The 21,245-nt window shown below is 56.6% G+C and overlaps 1 protein-coding gene across 1 annotated transcript in view; it reads right to left on the bottom strand.

Moving 5' to 3' along the window:
• Positions 1-21,245, bottom strand: part of LOC116937752 (uncharacterized) — a 35,064-nt gene that overhangs the window by 8,430 nt on the left and 5,389 nt on the right. The window contains exons 2-6 of the mRNA XM_076057787.1: positions 16,328-16,425; positions 12,930-13,049; positions 2,269-2,617; positions 788-886; positions 69-269 (exon numbers count right to left, since the gene is read on the bottom strand). Coding sequence (XP_075913902.1) covers positions 69-269; positions 788-886; positions 2,269-2,617; positions 12,930-13,049; positions 16,328-16,425 — 867 coding nt within the window. The remainder of the gene's footprint in view (positions 1-68; positions 270-787; positions 887-2,268; positions 2,618-12,929; positions 13,050-16,327; positions 16,426-21,245) is intronic.

The following is a 21,245-nucleotide window of genomic DNA, read 5'->3' as shown; positions in this document are numbered from 1 at the left end:
CACACACAGTGTATACACACACAGTGTACATACATACACACAGTGTACACACACACACACTCCCTCACCTCAAACCCCCCTGGCCCCACCCCCCAGGTCGCCAGCCCCGCCCCCGCCGACCCCGAGATGCCACGCCCCCCGAGCACGTCCAGGCACGTGATTGGCTGGCTGTGAGCGTCCAGCCGGCCAATGGGAGCCCGCCGCCGCACATCCCAACAGTGGATGGAGCCGGACTCACAGCCAATCAGAAGCAGCGCAGCGTCCTTGGCCTACAGAAGGCGGAGCATGTGGTGAGTGGGTGGTGAGTGTGGGGTGAGTGTGTGGGTGGTGAGTGGGTGGTGAGTGTGTGGGTGGTGAGTGGGTGGTGAGTGTGTGGGTGGTGAGTGGGTGGTGAGTGGGTGGTGAGTGTGTGGGTGGTGAGTGGGTGGTGAGTGTGTGGGTGGTGAGTGTGTGGTGAGTGTGTGGTGAGTGTGTGGGTGGTGAGTGTGTGGGTGGTGAGTGGGTGGTGAGTGTGTGTGGGTGGTGAGTGTGTGTGTGGTGAATGTGTGTGGGTGGTGAGTGTGTGGGTGGTGAGTGGGTGGTGAGTGTGTGTGTGATGAGTCTGTGGTGAGTGGGTGGTGAGTGTGTGGGTGGTGAGTGGGTGGTGAGTGGGTGGTGAGTTTGTGGGTGGTGAGTGTGTGGGTGGTGAGTGGGTGGTGAGTGGGTGGTGAGTGTGTGGGTGGTGAGTGGGTGGTGAGTGTGTGTGTGATGAGTCTGTGGTGAGTTTGTGGTGAGGCTGTAGCGTTACCATGTACAGCCGGAGGCTGGTAACCATGCCGACGATGGCCGGGTTGCCGGGGGCGACGCGGTCCAGCTCCAGGTAACCAGGCCAACGCAGCAGCACCACCTGGCGTTACCATGGATACCGACACACACACCCACCCACTCACTCACCCACTCACTCGTACACTCACTCACCCACTCACATACTCACCCACTCATACACTCACTCACCCATCCACTCACTCACCCACTCACTCACTCACCAACTCACCCACCCACCCACCCACTCACCCACCCACTCACCACCCACCCACTCACTCACCCACCCATCCACTCACTCACTCACCCACCCACCCACTCACCCACCCACCCACTCACCCACCCACTCACTCACTCACCCACCCACCCACTCACCCACTCACCCACCCACTCACCCACCCACCCACTCACCCACTCACTCACCCACTCACTCACCCACCCACTCACTCACTCACTCACCCACCCACTCACTCACTCACTCACCCACTCACACACCCACTCACCCACCCACCCACTCACCCACCCACTCACCCACCCACTCACCCACCCACCCACTCACCCACTCACTCACCCACTCACTCACTCACTCACCCACTCACTCACTCACTCACCCACCCACTCACTCACCCACCCACTCACCCACTCACTCACCCACCCACCCACTCACTCACCCACTCACCCACCAACTAACCCACTCACTCACCCACCCACTCACCCACCCACCCACTCACTCACCCACCCACTCACCCACTCACCTACTCACTCACTCACCCACTTACCCACTCACCCACCCACCCACCCACTCACTCACTCACCCACCCACCCACTTACTCACTCACCTACTCACCCACCCACCCACCCACTCACTCACCCACTCACTCACTCACCCACCCACTCACCCACTCACCCACTTACCCACTCACCCACCCACCCACCCACTCACTCACCTACTCACCCACCCACTCACTCACTCACTCACCCACCCACTTACTCACTTACCTACTCACCCACCCACTCACCTACTCACCCACTCACTCACTCACCCACTCACTCACCCACCCACCCACTCACTCACCCACCCACTCACTCACCCACTCACACACCCATTCACCCACCCACCCACTCACCCACTCACCCACTCACCCACTCACCCACCCACTCACTCACCCACCCACTCACCCACTCACTCACCCACTCACTCACCCACCCACCCACTTACTCACTCACCCACTCACCCACCCACTCACCCACTCACTCACCCACTCACTCACTCACTCACCCACTCACCCACCCACCCACTCACCCACTCACTCACTCACCCACTCACTCACCCACCCACCCAACCACTTACTCACTCACCCACTCACTCACCCACCCACTCACTCACCCACTCACCCACTCACTCATTCACTCACCCACCCACTCACTCACCCAGTCACCCACCCACTCACTCACCCACTCACTCACCTGCAGTTCACCAGCAGCTGGTAAGGCTATCAAAGCCGTGCCTCCTCCTTCTGCCTCCTCCTCCTCCTCCGCCATCGATGCCGTACAGAATCCACAGGAGCCACTCCGGTACTCCACCGGAGTGGCAACAACAACACCACCACCAACACCGCCAACACCACCACCAACACCACCAACAACACCACCACCACCATCAACACCACCAATAACACCACCACCACCAACACCACCACCACCAACACCACCAACACCACCAACACCACCGCCAACACCACCAACACCACCACCACCAACACCGCCAACACCACCAAATTGTGTCCACGCACACAGACGGCCGTCTCTGCCCTGGCTGATGAGACACACAGACAGAGACACACAGAGACACACAGGCAGACAGAGACACACAGAGACACACAGGCAGTGACACACAGGCAGACAGACACACAGGCAGTGACACACAGAGAGAGAGAGAGACACAGAGACACACAGAGAGAGACACACAGAGAGAGAGACACAGAGAGAGACACACACAGAGAGAGACACACAGAGAGAGACACAGAGAGACACAGAGAGAGACACAGAAGGAGAGACTCAGAGAGACACAGAGAGAGAGAGAGACACACAGGCAGACAGAGACACACACAGGCAGACAGAGAGAGACACAGAGAGAGACACAGGCAGGGAGACACACAGGCAGACAGAGACACGCAGAGAGAGACACACAGAGAGATACACAGGCAGACAGAGACACACAGGCAGACAGAGACACACAGAGACACACAGAGAGAGACACAGAGAGACACACACACAGAGACACACAGAGACACAGACAGAAAAAGACACATACAGAGAGAGACACACAGAGAGAGACACACACAGAGACACAGACAGAGAGACACACAGACAGAGAGACACACAGAGAGAGACACAGGCAGAGAGAGACAGAGAGAGAGACACAGGGAGACACACAGAGAGACACACAGAGAGACAGAGACACACAGAGAGGGTGAATGAGTGAGTGAGCGGGTGGGTGAATGAGTAAGTGGAGGAGTGAGTGGGTGAGCGGGTGGGTGAGTGGATGAGTGAGTGAGTGAGCGGGTGGGTGAGTGGGTGGGTGAGTGAGTGGGTGGGTGTGTGAGTGGGTGGGTAAGTGAGTGGGTGAGTGAGTGGGTGGGTTAGTGTGTGTGTGGATGAGTGTGTGTGTGGGTGAGTGGCTGTGTGGGTGACTGTGTGTGGGTGACTGTGTGTGTGGGTGACTGTGTGTGTGGGTTGTTTCTGTGGCCTCAGGGTGCACATAGTCTGGCACAAGCGTCGTGGTGACGTCACCGCCACTTAGTGGCGAATGGCGGTTGTTGTTGTTGTGTGTGGGTGAGTGTGTGCGTGTGGGTGACACACACACCGGTACCGCCTGGATCTGTGTGGCATTCAGGAGGTCCGGTGGACCGGCTCTGGCACCTGCCACCCTCCACCTTCAATTAATTACCACTAAACCACGAGTTAAACTGAAATATGTAACTAATATGCTTGTGCCGGAGGCCCCGGGGGGCCAGGCGTCTATGACGTCTCCAGGCCAAACCCCAATTGGCGGAGCCAGGAGATTGAATATCTACCCTCGGGGCTCCTCCAGAAACAACGAAAAGCCACTACGGGTGGCCACGTGGAATGTTCGAATGCTCACTGCGGAGGAGAGGCTGCCACTCCTCTGTCGGGAGCTGGACCGGTACCGCCTGGATCTATGCGGCATTCAGGAGGTCCGGTGGACCGGCTCTGGCTCCTGCCACCGTGAGGGGTGGACAGTCCTCTACTCAGGGCAGCAGACTGCCAAACAACAGGGTGTGGCTCTTCTTTTGAACAAAAGAATGAAGGGGGCGTGGGAGCGTGGCGGTGAGGTGTGGGAAGCTGTAAGCCCCGGGCTACTTTGGGCTCGCCTTCCCATCAACCGGAGGCGAAAAATGGTGGTCGTGGTTACTTATGCCCCCACCGAAGATGAACATCCGTGGAGGGATGCAGGCAAAGCAGATGAGTCAGATGCCTTCTATGACCTCCTGTCACAGGTGCTGGCTAAAGTGGCCCCTCGGGATAGAGTCATCATGTTGGGTGACTTCAATGCCCGAGTTGGTCATGATACTGGCACCTGGTCTGGAGTGATTGGAGGGCATGGGCCAGATCAGCTCAATAACAACGGTAGGAGGCTGCTAGATTTTTGTGCAGCCCATGGGCTTGTAATTACCAACACGCTGTTCCGGCATCGGCGCATCCACACAACATCATGGATGTATGCCGGGTCCAAGCAAGAAAATCTGCTGGACTACATAGTGACGGACCAGCGGATGCGAGCCCATGTCCTTGACACCAGGACCTACCGTGGAGCTGATCTGCCCTCTGACCATCGACTAGTCATCTGTAAGATGCGCCTGCCATTCTTCCACTCTGGTGGTGGGTGTACACCCAGGACCCCATTCCAACCTAAAGTGGCCTGGTCTCAGTTATCTGATGAAAGTTGCAAGCGAGAATTTCATCATCGCTTGCGGCTGGGATTGGCATCGTCCCCGACTCCTCCTGATGTCGAGGGTAAATGGGCGAGGTTTAGGACTGTGACTCATGCAGCTGCAATGGCTGCTTTGGGTACGCGGTCCAGACCTCTCCAGAGACCCTGGCTGACAGAGGAGGTGTTCAGGATGGTTGAGAAAAAGCGACAGGCCCACTGTCATCGGCTACAGAATCCCACGTCAGAGAATGAGGAGGCTTACCGCAGCCTTCGCTCGGAGGTTCGGAGAGCCATGAGGCGCTGCAAGGATGGGTGGTGGTCGCGGGTTGCTGAGGAGATGGAGTCTGCCTCAGTGGCCCGTGATCACAAATCTCTATTTAACTCCATCAAAAAAGTAACCTGCAGCGCCACACCTATTACCATCATTAGGGGAAAAAATGGTGACCCAATCTCCGACCCCCAGGAACAGGTTTGCAGATTTGCTGAGCATTTCTGTGAGGTCCTGGGGGAGGGAAAATCCCTCAGCCAGGAAAACATCGTGGCACAAAGTGAGGATGACCCTGCTGAGGCTGCGGTGCCTCAAATATTGGAAGAAGTCACCCCCTGTGAGTGGCTGGCTGAGGTGCCATCTGTTGAAGAAGTACTGAAGGCGATCCGGAGTCTGAGACCAGGAAAGGCAGCGGGCAGAGATGATCTCCCAAGCGAAATTCTGAGGGAGGGTGGCGTTTGTGCACAGACTGCCCTATATGACATCATAACAACAGTCTGGACCACTGGACGGGTTCCGCAGGATTGGAAGGATGCCCTGGTGGTCCCCCTTTTTAAGAAGGGGGACCGCACAGACTGTAACAACTACAGGGGCATCTCACTCCTCAGTGTGCCGGGAAAGGTCCTGGCAAGGATTGTTCAACATCGCCTTGCCAGGCACGCTGAGGAGAGGCTTGGGGAGCCCCAATGCGGTTTCAGGAAAGGGCAATCCTGCACAGATGCCATATTTTCTGTCCGTCTGCTACAGCAGAGGTGTAGGGAATTCCAACAAGACCTACATCTCTGCTTTATTGACCTGGTCAAGGCCTATGATACCATCAGTAGGCCTGGGCTCTGGGTCGTTCTTCGTGCTTTTGGAGTACCTGACCCTCTGCTCACGATCATTAAGGACCTTCATGATGGTGAGCGGGCCCGGGTAAAACTACGTGGCCGGGAGTCAGAGCCATTCCCTGTACACCTTGGGGTGCGACAGGGATGTCCTCTGGCTCCCACATTATTTAACATCTATTTTGACCACGTAGTTCGTGAAGCCTTCAAAAGCTGTACCGGGGGAATCTCCATATGGTACAGATATAATGGGAGGCTAATCGATGCCCGGGTACGGTCAAGGGATGGCTCCCTATTGCTCAACCACGTTATGTATGCTGATGATTTGGTAATAGCTGCTCAGTCAGAGGAGGAGTTGGAGACGCTGCTGCTGAGACTGGAGCGTGCCACTAAGAGGTGGGGCCTTACCATCAGCCCCACCAAAACTAAGCACCTGCCTGGGTATTTTGTATCATCGGACACTCCACCCCCACAACTCCCAATCGGTGATGGGGCAGTTGTGGAGAGAGTGGAGAGTTTCCCATACCTGGGCAGTGTGCTTATGACTGGCTCCAGTTTAACAGCAGAGGTCTCACTCCGAAACAGTCGAGCGGCAATATCTTTTCATCGGTTGCGTAACGCTGTGTGGAAGCTACCTGGTCTGTCGCTCCGCACTAAGCTTCAGGTCTTCTCGACCACGGTCATTCCCTCCCTTCTCTACGCTTGCGAAACGTGGACCCCCCTAATGGAACATCTTCACCGGTTAGAAACATTTAGGCTGGCCTGCCTACGATCCATCCTGGGTTTAACCAGACTGGATTGTGTGAGGAGCTCAAAAATCCTTGAAAGATCTGGGCAAGGTCCCATCGGTGAGCTCCTCCGGCGGGGAAGGCTGCGATGGCTGGGTCATGTAGCCCGCATGCCCAGCCACCGCATGCCGAAACAGCTTTTGTTTGGCCGGATTGAGGGGGCTAAACGGGCACGGCACGGGCTAGAGAAGAGATGGAGTGATGTGGTACAGGAGGACGTGGAGCTGAGTAGACTTGCCGATGACTGGTACCAGCAGTGTCAAGATCGGCCTCTGTGGAGGAGGCTCGTGAAGGATGCTACTGGGCAGTTGGAGGCAGTCGCCCTCCAACAACAACGGAGGGCGGAGGAGTGACGCTCAGAACAACAAGCGGAGCGCCGGGTGGCTAAAGCACAGCAGGTTGGCACAGTAGGGGGCACAGGTGGTGCATCAGCCAGTCATCTCAGTCATCTCAGTCAGTCGACCCGTGGCACCTGGGTCTGCCCCGTGACCTCCTGCCAGCGGGCGTTCGACACTCCACGTGGCCTCAAGGTGCACATGGCCTGGCACAAGCGTCGTGGTGACATCACCGCCACTTAGTGGCGAATGGCGGTTGTTGTTGTTGTTGTGTGTGTGATTGTGTGTGTGTGATTGTGTGTGTGTGACTGTGTATCTATGTGTCTGTGTGGGGAGTGGTAGTGTAGCGGTTAGCGCTACGCTGCGCTATGAACCTGGCCACCCGGGTTCGATTCCCGCTCACGGCCAACACCAGTGACGATTATCTAAACCGGTCCCGGGCCTCCCCTAGGTCGACTCAGCCTCAAATGAGTACCTGGTGCGGTGTGTAGTAAACATCGCCACTGGGGGAGACAAAGGCGGTCGGGCGTGGTGCTGGCCACCCACCCCCTCGTGTACCGTTCCGGCCTTCATAGGTGCTCGCTAACAGCACTTGCCCCTACAGTCTGTTACAGGCTATATGGGGGATCTTTTATCTTTGTGGGTGTGTGTGTGGATGTACGTGTGTGTGCACATGGCCTGGCACATGCGTCGTGGTGACGTCACCGCCACCTGGTGGTGAATGGCGGCTGTTGTTGTTGTGAGTGTGTGTGTGTTTGTGGGCGTGTGGGTGGGTTAGTGAGTGAGTGTGTGTGTGAGTGTGTGTGTTAGTGTGTGTGAGTGTGTGTGTGTTAGTGGGCGTGTGGGTGGGTTAGTGAGTGTGTGTGAGTGAGTGTGTGTGATTGTGTGTGTGTTAGTGGGTTAGTAAGTGAGTGTGTGAGTGTGTGTGTGTGAGTGTGTTAGTGGGTTAGTGAGTGTGTGAGTGTGTGTGAGTGTGTGTGTTAGTGGGTTAGTGAGTGAGTGTGTGTGTGAGTGTGTGTGAGTGTGTGTGTTAGTGGGCGTGTGGGTGGGTTAGTGAGTGAGTGTGTGTGTGTGAGTGAGTGTGTTAGTGGGCGTGTGGGTGGGTTAGTGAGTGTGTGTGAGTGAGTGTGTGTGATTGTGTGTGTGTTAGTGGGTTAGTAGGTGAGTGTGTGTGTGTGTTAGTGGGCGTGTGGGTGGGTTAGTGAGTGTGTGTGTGTGTGAGTGTGTGTGAGTATGTGTGTGTTAGTGGGCGTGTGGGTGGGTTAGTGAGCGAGTGTGTGTGTGTGTGAGTGTGTGTGTGTTAGTGGGCGTGTGGGTGGGTTAGTGAGTGAGTGTGTGTGTGAGTGTGTGTGAGTGTGTGTGTGTTAGTGGGCGCGTGGGTGGGTTAGTGAGTGAGTGAGTGTGTGTTAGTGGGCGTGTGGGTGGGTTAGTGAGCGAGTGTGTGTGTGTTAGTGGGTGTGTGGGTGGGTTAGTGAGTGAGTGTGTGAGTGTGTGTGTGAGTGTGTGTGAGTGTGTGTGTGTTAGTGGGTGTGTGGGTGGGTTAGTGTGTGAGTGTGTGTGTGTTAGTGGGCGTGTGGGTGGGTTAGTGAGCGAGTGTGTGTGTGTTAGTGGGTGTGTGGGTGGGTTAGTGAGTGTGTGTGTGTGTGAGTGTGTGTGTGAGTGTGTGTGAGTGTGTGTGTGTTAGTGGGCGTGTGGGTGGGTTAGTGAGTGAGTGTGTGTGTGAGTGTGTGTGAGTGTGTGTGTCCGGCAAAACAACCCCCTACCTCCTCGCAGTGCCGGACGGGCAACTCTATCGTGGACAGTGCTGTGGGGGGAGACCCAATTTTGATTGGCTCCTCCCCTCATGGCATATGTGTCCACCACAGGGGCTAAACGGGGGCTCTGGACGGGTGCGAGGGGCTGGTAACCCCTCCACCTTCAATTAATTACCACGAAACCACGAATTAAACTGAAATATGTAACTAATAAGCTTGTGCCGGAGGCCCCGGGGGGGCCAGGCGTCTATGACGTCTCCTGATCAAACTCCAATTGGCGGAGCCAGGAGATTGAATACCTACCCTCGAGGCTACTCCAGAAACAACGAAAAGCCACTACGGGTGGCCACGTGGAATGTTCGAACGCTCACTGTAGAGGAGAGGCTGCCACTCCTCTGTCGGGAGCTGGACCGGTACCGCCTGGATCTATGCGGCATTCAGGAGGTCCGGTGGACCGGCTCTGGCTCCTGCCACCATGAGGGGTGGACAGTCCTCTACTCGGGGCAGCAGACTGCCAAACAACAGGGTGTGGGTCTTCTTTTGAACAAAAGAATGAAGGGGGCGTGGGAGCGTGGCGGTGAGGTGTGGGAAGCTGTAAGCCCCAGGCTACTTTGGGCTCGCCTTCCCATCAACCGGAGGCGAGGAATGGTGGTCATGGTTACTTATGCCCCCACCGAAGATGAACATCCGTGGAGGGATGCAGGCAAAGCCGATGAGTCAGATGCCTTCTATGACCTCCTGTCACAGGTGCTGGCTAAAGTGGCCCCTCGGGATAGAGTCATCATGTTGGGTGACTTCAATGCCCGAGTTGGTCATGATACTGGCACCTGGTCTGGAGTGATTGGAGGGCATGGGCCAGATCAGCTCAATAACAACGGTAGGAGGCTGCTAGATTTTTGTGCAGCCCATGGGCTTGTAATTACCAACACGCTGTTCCGGCATCGGCGCATCCACACAACATCATGGATGCATGCCGGGTCCAAGCAAGAACATCTGCTGGACTACATAGTGACGGACCAGCGAATGCGAGCCCATGTCCTTGACACCAGGACCTACCGTGGAGCTGATCTGCCCTCTGACCATCGACTAGTCATCTGTAAGATGCGCCTGCCATTCTTCCACTCCGGTGGTGGGTGTACACCCAGGACCCCATTCCAACATAAAGTGGCCTGGTCTCAGTTATCTGATGAAAGTTGCAAGCGAGAATTTCATCATCGCTTGCGGCTGGGATTGGCATCGTCCCCGACTCCTCCTGATGTCGAGGGTAAATGGGCGAGGTTTAGGACTGTGACTCATGCAGCTGCAATGGCTGCTTTGGGTACGCGGTCCAGACCTCCCCAGAGACCCTGGCTGACAGAGGAGGTGTTCAGGATGGTTGAGAAAAAGCGACAGGCCCACTGTCATCGGCTACAGAATCCCACGTCAGAGAATGAGGAGGCTTACCGCAGCCTTCGCTCGGAGGTTCGGAGAGCCGTGAGGCGCTGTAAGGATGGGTGGTGGTCGCGGGTTGCTGAGGAGATGGAGTCTGCCTCAGTGGCCCGTGATCACAAATCTCTATTTAACTCCATCAAAAAAGGAACCTGCAGCGCCACACCTATTACCATCATTAGGGGAAAAAACGGTGATCCAATCTCCGACCCCCAGGAACAGGTTCGCAGATTTGTTGAGCATTTCTGTGAGGTCCTGGGGGAGGGAAAATCCCTCAGCCAGGAAAACATCGTGGCACAAAGTGAGGATGACCCTGCTGAGGCTGCGGTGCCTCAAATATAGGAAGAAGTCACCCCCTGTGAGTGGCTGGCTGAGGTGCCATCTGCTGAGGAAGTATTGAAGGCGATCCAGAGTCTGAGACCAGGAAAGGCAGCGGGCAGAGATGATCTCCCAAGCGAAATGCTGAGGGAGGGTGGCGTTTGTGCACAGACTGCCCTATATGACATCATAACAACAGTCTGGACCACTGGACGGGTTCCGCAGGATTGGAAGGATGCCCTGCTGGTCCCCCTTTTTAAGAAGGGGGACCGCACAGACTGCAACAACTACAGGGGCATCTCACTCCTCAGTGTGCCGGGAAAGGTCCTGGCAAGGATTATTCAGCATCGCCTTGCCAGGCACGCTGAGGAGAGGCTTGCGGAGCCCCAATGCGGTTTCAGGAAAGGGCGGTCCTGCACAGATGCCATATTTTCTGTCCGTCCGCTACAGCAGAGGTGTAGGGAATTCCAACATGACCTACATCTCTGCTTTATTGACCTGGTCAAGGCCTATGATACCATCAGTAGGCCTGGGATCTGGGTCCTTCTTCGTGCTTTTGGAGTACCTGACCCTCTGCTCACGATCATTAAGGACCTTCATGATGGTGAGCGGGCCCGGGTAAAACTACGTGGCCGGGAGTCAGAGCCATTCCCTGTACACCTTGGGGTGCGACAGGGATGTCCTCTGGCTCCCACATTATTTAACATCTATTTTGACCACGTAGTTCGTGAAGCCTTCAATAGCTGTACCGGGGGAATCTCCATATGGTACAGATATAATGGGAGGCTAATCGATGCCCGGGTGCGGTCAAGGGATGGCTCCCTATTGCTCAACCACGTTATGTATGCTGATGATTTGGTAATAGCTGCTCAGTCAGAGGAGGAGTTGGAGACGCTGCTGCTGAGACTGGAGCGTGCCACTAAGAGGTGGGGCCTTACCATCAGCCCCACCAATACTAAGCACCTGCCTGGGTATTTTGTACCATCGGACACTCCACCCCCACAACTCCCAATCGGTGATGGGGCAGTTGTGGAGAGAGTGGAGAGTTTCCCATACCTGGGCAGTGTGCTTATGACTGGCTCCAGTTTAACAGCAGAGGTCTCACTCCGAATCAGTCGAGCGGCAATATCTTTTCATCGGTTACGTAACGCTGTGTGGAAGCTACCTGGTCTGTCGCTCCGCACTAAGCTTCAGGTCTTCTCGGCCACGGTCATTCCCTCCCTTCTCTACGCTTGCGAAACGTGGACCCCCCTAATGGAACATCTTCGCCGGTTAGAAACATTTAGGCTGGCCTGCCTACGATCCATCCTGGGTTTAACCAGACTGGATTGTGTGAGGAGCTCGCAAATCCTTGAAAGATCTGGGCAGGGTCCCATCGGTGAGCTCCTCCGGCCGGCAAGGCTGCGATGGCTGGGTCATGTAGCCCGCATGCCCAGCCACCGCATGCCGAAACAGCTTTTGTTTGGCCGGATTGAGGGGGCTAAGCGGGCGCGGCACGGGCTAGAGAAGAGATGGAGTGATGTGGTACAGGAGGACGTGGAGCTGAGTGGACTTGCCGATGACTGGTACCAGCGGTGTCAAGATCGGCCTCTGTGGAGGAGGCTCGTGAAGGATGCTACTGGGCAGTTGGAGGCAGTCGCCCTCCAAAAACAACGGAGGGCGGAGGAGCGACGCTCAGAACAACGAGCGGAGCGCCGGGTGGCTAGGGCACAGCAGGTTGGCACAGTAGGGGGCACAGGTGGTGCATCGGCCAGTCATCTCAGTCATCTCAGTCAGTCGACCCGTGGCGCCTGGTTCTGCCCCGTGACCTCCTGCCAGCGGGCGTTCGACACTTCACGTGGCCTTAGGGTGCACATAGCCTGGCACAAGCGTCGTGGTGACGTCACCGCCACTTAGTGGCGAATGGCGGTTGTTGTTGTTGTGTGTGTGTGTTAGTGGGCGTGTGGGTGGGTTAGTGAGCGAGTGTGTGTGTGAGTGTGTGTGAGTGTGTGTGTGTTAGTGGGCGTGTGGGTGGGTTAGTGAGTGAGTGTGTGTGTGAGTGAGTGTGTGTGTGAGTGTGTGTGTGTGTGTTAGTGGGCGTGTGGGTGGGTTAGTGAGTGAGTGAGTGTGAGTGTGTGTGTGTTAGTGGGCGTGTGGGTGGGTTAGTGAGTGAGTGTGTGTGTGAGTGTGTGTGATTGTGTGTGTGTTAGTGGGTTAGTGAGTGAGTGTGTGTGTGAGTGTGTGTGAGTTAGTGGGCGTGTGGGTGAGTGAGTGAGTGAGTGTGTGTGTGAGTGAGTGTGATTCACCGATAACAACCAATACCCCCGTGACGATTATCCGAACCGTTCCTGGGCCTCCCCTAGGTCGACTCAGCCTCAAATGAGTTAGCCCGGTCTAGCTGTGTAGCGAACATCGCCACTGGGGAAGACAAAGGCGGCCGGGGTGGGGGGGGGGGGGAGCTGGGCAGGTGTCCCACCTGAAGATGTCCCTGCGGAGCGAGCAGAGCCAGATCAGCGGACGTGGGCGGTGAGCGTGAAGACGCCAACAGACTCGTCGGGAGTGGAGACTCCAGCAGTAGAGGGAGCCATCTTCCTGTCTGGTGGGTGGGTGGGTGGGTAGGTGGGTGGGTGAGAGGGTGAGAGGGTGGGTGGGTGGGTGAGAGGGTGGGTGGGTGAGTGGGTGAGTGAGTGGGTGGGTGGGTGAGAGAGTGGGTGGGTGAGTGAGAGGGTGAGAGGGTGAGTGAGTGAGTGGGTGGGTGAGTGGGTGGGTGGGTGGGTGAGTGAGTGGGTTGGTCGTGAGTGAGTGGGTGGGTGAGTGGGTGGGTGAGTGGGTGAGTGAGAGGGTGGGTGGGTGGGTGAGTGAGAGGGTGGGTGAGTGGGTGGGTGAGTGAGTGGGTAGGTGAGTGGGTGAGTGGGTAGGTGGGTGAATGGGTGAGTGGGTGAGTGAGTGAGTGGGTGGGTGGGTGAGTGAGTGGGTGAATGGGTGAGTGAGTGAGTGGGTGAGTGAGTGAGTGGGTGGGTGGGTGAGTGAGTGGGTGGGTGGGTGGGTGAGTGAGTGAGTGGGTGGGTGGGTGGGTGGGTGAGTGGGTGGGTGGGTGGGTAGGTGGGTGGGTGAGTGGGTGGGTGGGTGGGTGGAAGGGTGGGTGGGTGGGTGAGTGGGTGGGTGAGTGGGTGGGTGAGAGGGTGAGAGAGTGGGTGGGTGAGAGAGTGAGTGGGTGAGTGAGAGGGTGGGTGGGTGAGTGGGTGGGTGAGTGGGTGGGTGAGAGGGTGAGAGAGTGGGTGGGTGGGTGAGTGGGTGGGTGAGTGGGTGGGTGAGAGGGTGAGTGGGTGGGTGGGTGAGTGGGTGGGTGAGTGAGTGAGTGGGTGGGTGGGTGAGTGGGTGGGTGAGTGGGTGGGTGAGTGGGTGGGTGAGAGGGTGAGTGAGTGGGTGGGTGGGTGAGAGGGTGAGAGGGTGAGTGGGTGAGTGGGTGGGTGGGTGGGTGAGTGAGTGAGTGGATGGGTGGGTGGGTGAGTGGGTGGGTGAGTGGGTGAGTGAGTGAGTGGGTGGGTGGGTGAGTGGGTGGGTGAGTGGGTGAGTGAGTGGGTGGGTGAGTGGGTGGGTGGGTGAGTGGGTGGGTGAGTGGGTGGGTGGGTGAGTGGGTGAGAGGGTGAGTGGGTGAGAGAGTGGGTGGGTGGGTGAGTGGGTGGGTGGGTGGGTAGGTGGGTGGGTGGGTGAGTGGGTGGGTGGGTGGGTAGGTGGGTGGGTGGGTGAGAGGGTGAGTGGGTGGGTGAGTGGGTGGGTGAGTGAGTGGGTGGGTGGGTGGGTGAGTGGGTGGGTGAGTGGGTGGGTGGGTGAGTGGGTGGGTGGGTGAGTGGGTGGGTGAATGGGTGAGTGAGAGGGTGGGTGGGTGGGTGAGTGAGAGGGTGGGTGAGTGGGTGGGAGAGTGAGTGGGTAGGTGAGTGGGTGAGTGGGTAGGTGGGTGAATGGGTGAGTGGGTGAGTGAGTGAGTGGGTGTGGGTGGGTGGGTGAGTGATGAGTGAGTGGGTGAATGGGTGAGTGAGTGAGTGGGTGAGTGAGTGAGTGGGTGGGTGGGTGAGTGAGTGGGTGGGTGGGTGGGTGAGTGAGTGGGTGGGTGGGTGGGTAGGTGGGTGGGTGAGTGGGTGGGTGGGTGGGTGGGAGGGTGGGTGGGTGGGTGAGTGGGTGGGTGAGTGGGTGGGTGAGAGGGTGAGAGAGTGGGTGGGTGAGAGAGTGAGTGGGTGAGTGAGAGGGTGGGTGGGTGAGTGGGTGGGTGAGTGGGTGGGTGAGAGGGTGAGAGAGTGGGTGGGTGGGTGAGTGGGTGGGTGAGTGGGTGGGTGAGAGGGTGAGTGGGTGGGTGGGTGAGTGGGTGGGTGAGTGAGTGAGTGGGTGGGTGGGTGAGTGGGTGGGTGAGTGGGTGGGTGAGTGGGTGGGTGAGAGGGTGAGTGAATGGGTGGGTGGGTGAGAGGGTGAGAGGGTGAGTGGGTGAGTGGGTGGGTGGGTGGGTGAGTGAGTGAGTGGATGGGTGGGTGGGTGAGTGGGTGGGTGAGTGGGTGAGTGAGTGAGTGGGTGGGTGGGTGAGTGGGTGGGTGAGTGGGTGAGTGAGTGGGTGGGTGAGTGGGTGGGTGAGTGGGTGGGTGAGTGGGTGGGTGGGTGAGTGGGTGAGAGGGTGAGTGGGTGAGAGAGTGGGTGGGTGGGTGAGTGGGTGGGTGGGTGGGTAGGTGGGTGGGTGGGTGAGAGGGTGAGTGGGTGGGTGAGTGGGTGGGTGAGTGAGTGGGTGGGTGGGTGGGTGGGTGAGTGGGTGGGTGAGTGGGTGGGTGGGTGAGTGGGTGGGTGGGTGAGTGGGTGGGTGAGTGAGTGAGTGAGTGGGTGGGTGGGTGAGAGGGTTGGTGAGGGGGTGAGTGGGTGGGTGAGTGAGAGGGTGAGTGGGTGAGTGGGTGGGTGGGTAGGTGGGTGGGTAGGTGGGTGGGTGGGTGAGTGGGTGGGTGAGTGAGTGGGTAGGTGAGTGGGTGAGTGGGTAGGTGGGTGAATGGGTGAGTGGGTGAGTGAGTGAGTGAGTGGGTGGGTGGGTGGGTGAGTGAGTGAGTGAGTGGGTGAGTGGGTGCGTGGGTGGGTGGGTGAGTGAGTGGGTAGGTGAGTGGGTGAGTGAGTGAGTGGGTGGGTGGGTGAGTGAGTGAGTGGGTAGGTGGGTGAGTGGGTGAGTGGGTGGGTGAGTGGGTGGGTGGGTGGGTGAGAGGGTGGGTGGGTGGGTGAGAGGGTGGGTGGGTGGGTGAGTGAGAGTGTGGGTGAGTGAGAGGGTGAGTGAGTGAGTGAGTGGGTGAGTGGGTGAGAGAGTGGGTGGGTGGGTGAGTGAGTGAGTGAGTGGGTGGGCGAGTGAGTGGGTGAGTGAGTGAGTGGGTGGGTGAGTGAGTGGGTAGGTGAGTGGGTGAGTGGGTGAGTGAGTGGGTGAATGGGTGAGTGAGTGAGTGGGTGGGTGGGTGAGTGAGTGAGGTCACAGTACCGCGAGGTTGCCACGTTGCCGTGGTAACGGGGTAACTAGGCAACAAGGTTGCCATGGTAACGGTGTAACTAGGCAACAAGGTTGCCGTGGTAACGGGGTAACTAGGCAGCAAGGTTGCCGTGGTAACGGGGTAACTAGGCAACAAGGTTGCCGTGGTAACGGGGTAACTAGGCAACAAGGTTGCCGTGGTAACGGGGTAACTAGGCAACAAGGTTTGCCGTGGTAACGGGGTAACTAGGCAACAAGGTTTGCCGTGGTAACTGAGTAACTAGGCAACGAGGTTGCCGTGGTAACGGGGTAACCAGGCAACAAGGTTGCCATGGTAACGGGGTAACCAGGCAACAAGGTTGCCATGGTAACGGGGTAACGTGGCAACGCACCCAGACAGCAGAGTGCCGGGTTCGTGCGAAGGGAAGTGGAGAGCCGTGACGGAGAGACGCGGAGACGCAGACAGCAGCATCACGGGGTGAGGGATCACCTACACACAGAGACACGTGGGGACACACGTGGGGACACGTGGGGACACACAGAGACACACGGAGAGACACGGAGACACACGGAGACACGTGGGGACACGTGGGGACACGTGGGGACACGTGGGGACACGTGGGGACACACAGAGACACACAGAGACACTGAGACACACAGAGAGACACGGAGACACACAGAGACACAGAGACACACAGAGACACACAGAGACACACGTGGGGACACACAGAGACACGTGGGGACACGTGGGGACACGTGGGGACACACAGACACGTGTAGAGACACACAGAGACACACAGAGAGACACAGAGAGCAGCATCACGGGGTGAGGGATCACCTACAGAGAGAGACACGTGGAGACACACAGAGACACACGGAGAGACACGTGGAGACACACAGAGACACACGGAGACACACGGAGACACACAGAGACACACGGAGACACACGGAGACACACAGAGACACGTGTAGAGACACACACACACAGAGACACGGAGACACACAGAGACACACGGAGACACGTGGGGACACACACAGAGACACACTGACACGTGGGGACACACACAGAGACACACAGAGACACACGGAGACACACGGAGACACAGAGACACACAGAGACACGTGGGGACACGTGGGGACACACAGAGACACAGAAACACACAGAGAGACGCGGAGACACACAGAGACACACAGAGAGACACAGAGACACACAGAGACACACTGAGACACACAGAGACACAGAGACACACAGAGACACACAGAGACATACGGAGACACACGGAGACACACTGAGACACACAGAGACACACTGAGACACACAGAGACACACAGACACACACAGAGACACACAGAGACACGTGGGGACACACAGAGACACACAGAGACACACAGAGACACACGGAGATACGCACAGACACGTGTAGAGACACAGAGAGACACTGAGACACACAGAGAGACACAGAGAGACACAGAGACACACAGAGACACACAGAGACACACTGAGACACACAGAGACACACGTAGACACGTGGAGACACAGAGACACACAGAGACACACAGAGACACACAGAGAGACACAGAGACACACAGAGAGACACAGAGAGACACAGAGACACACTGAGACACACAGAGAGACACAGACACACAGAGACACACAGAGAGACACAGAGACACACAGAGACACACTGAGACACACAGAGACACTGAGACACACAGAGACACACAGAGACACACAGAGACACACTGAGACACACAGAGACACACTGAGACACACTGAGACACACAGAGACACACTGAGACACACAGAGACACACAGACACACTGAGACACACAGAGACACACAGAGACACACAGAGACACACTGAGACACACTGAGACACACAGAGACACACTGAGACACACAGAGACACACAGAGACACACTGAGACACACAGACACACACAGAGACACACAGAGAGCAGCATCACGGGGTGAGGGATCACCTACACACAGAGAGACACGTGGAGACACACAGAGACACACACACACAGAGACACACAGAGACACACAGAGACACACAGAGACACGTGTAGAGACACACACACACAGAGACACACAGAGACACACAGAGACACACAGAGACACGTGTAGAGACACACACACACAGAGACACACGGAGACACACTGAGAGACGTGGGGACACGTGTAGAGACACACAGAGACACACAGAGAGACACACAGAGACACACGGAGACACACGTGGGGACACGTGGGGACACGTGGGGACACACAGAGACACGTGGGGACACACAGACACGTGTAGAAACACACAGAGACACACAGAGACACACAGAGACACAGAGACACACAGAGACACAGGGAGACACAGAGACACACAGAGACACACAGAGACACAGGGAGACACACAGAGACACACAGAGACACAGAGAGACACACAGAGACACACAGAGACACACAGAGACACGTGGGGACACACAGAGACACGTGGGGACACACACAGAGACACACACACACACAGAGACACACACACAGAGACACACAGAGACACACAGAGACACACAGACACGTGTAGAGACACACAGAGACACACAGAGACACACAGAGAGCAGCATCACGGGGTGAGGGATCACCTACACACAGAGACACGTGGGGACACACAGACACGTGGGGACACACACAGAGACACACAGAGACACACAGAGACACACTGAGACACACTGAGAGACGTGGAGACGCAGAGACACACAAAAACACACTGAGACACACAGAGACACACAGAGACACGTGGAGACACACACACACAGAGACACACAGAGACACACAGAGACACACTGAGACACACAGAGACACGTGGAGACACACAGAGACACACAGAGACACACAGAGACACTGAGACACACGGAGACACGTGGAGACACACACAGAGAGACACAGAGACACACTGAGACACGTGGGGACACACACAGAGACACACAGAGACACACAGAGACACACTGAGACACACTGAGAGACGTGGAGACGCAGAGACACACAGAGACACACTGAGACACACAGAGACACACAGAGACACGTGGAGACACACACACACAGAGACACACAGAGACACACAGAGACACACTGAGACACACAGAGACACGTGGAGACACACAGAGACACACAGAGACACACAGAGACACTGAGACACACGGAGACACGTGGAGACACACACAGAGAGACACAGAGACACACTGAGACACGTGGGGACACACACAGAGACACACTGAGACACACTGAGACACACAGAGACACACTGAGACACACAGAGACACACTGAGACACACTGAGACACACAGAGACACACTGAGACACACTGAGACACACTGAGACACACAGAGACACACTGAGACATACTGAGACACACAGAGACACACTGAGACACACTGAGACACACAGAGACACACTGAGACACACTGAGACACACAGAGACACACTGAGACACACTGAGACACACAGAGACACACTGAGACACACTGAGACACACTGAGACACACAGAGACACACTGAGACACACTGAGACACACAGAGACACACTGAGACACACTGAGACACACAGAGACACACTGAGACACACTGAGACACACAGAGACACACTGAGACACACTGAGACACACTGAGACACACAGAGACACACTGAGACACACTGAGACACACAGAGACACACTGAGACACACTGAGACACACAGAGACACACTGAGACACACTGAGACACACAGAGACACACTGAGACACACTGAGACACACAGAGACACACTGAGACACACTGAGACACACTGAGACACACTGAGACACACAGAGACACACTGAGACACACTGACACACAGAGACACACTGAGACACACTGAGACACACTGACACACAGAGACACACAGAGACACACACAGAGACACACTGAGACACACTGAGACACACTGACACACAGAGACACACAGAGACACACACAGAGACACACTGAGACACACTGAGACACACTGAGACACACAGAGACACACAGAGACACACAGAGAGACACAGAGACACACTGACACACAGAGACACACTGAGACACACTGAGACACACTGACACACAGAGACACACAGAGACACACACAGAGACACACTGAGACACACTGACACACAGAGACACACAGAGACACACAGAGAGACACACACACACAGAGACACACACAGAGACACGTGGGGACACACAGAGACACACACAGAGACACGTGGGGACACACAGAGACACACACAGAGACACGTGGGGACACACAGAGACACACAGACACGTGTAGAGACACACAGAGACACACAGAGACACACAGACACGTGTAGAGACACACAGAGACACACAGAGACACACAGACACGTGTAGAGACACACAGAGACACACAGAGACACACAGAGAGCAGCATCACGGGGTGAGGGATCACCTACACACAGAGACACGTGGGGACACGTGGGGACACGTGGAGACACATGGAGAAACACAGAGACACAGAGACACACTGAGACACACGGAGACACACGGAGACACGTGGAGACACACAGAGACACACGGAGACACACAGAGACACACACAGAGACACGTGTAGAGACACACACACACAGAGACACACAGAGACACACAGAGACACACAGAGACACGTGGGGACACACAGAGACACGTGTAGAGACACACACACACAGAGACACGGAGACACACAGAGACACACAGAGACACGTGGAGACACACAGAGACACACAGAGACACACTGAGACACACAGAGACACACAGAGACACACAGAGACACGTGGAGACACACAGAGACACACAGAGACACACTGAGACACGGAGACACACAGAGACACACAGAGACACACAGAGACACTGAGACACACAGAGACACACAGAGACACGTGGGGACATGTGGGGACACACGTGGGGACACTGAGACAGAGACACACAGAGACACACAGAGACACGTGGAGACACACAGAGACACACACACAGCGACACACAGAGACACACAGAGACACGTGGGGACACAGAGACACACTGAGATACACGGAGACACGTGTAGAGACACACAGAGACACAGAGACACACTGAGACACACAGAGACACAGAGACACACAGAGACACACAGAGACACACAGAGACACACTGAGACACAGAGACACAGAGACACACAGAGACACACAGAGACATAGAGACACACAGAGACACACAGAGACACACGGAGACACACAGAGACACACAGAGACACATACAGAGACACACACAGAGACACACGGAGACACACGGAGACACAG

The sequence above is a fragment of the Petromyzon marinus genome, chromosome 84 (genome assembly GCF_048934315.1).
Source record: "Petromyzon marinus isolate PM22_M1 ecotype Great Lakes invasive population chromosome 84, UKy_Petmar_22M1.pri1.0, whole genome shotgun sequence".
In the NCBI taxonomy this organism is placed as follows: domain Eukaryota; kingdom Metazoa; phylum Chordata; class Hyperoartia; order Petromyzontiformes; family Petromyzontidae; genus Petromyzon; species Petromyzon marinus.
This window is presented reverse-complemented; position numbering and strand designations above follow the sequence as displayed.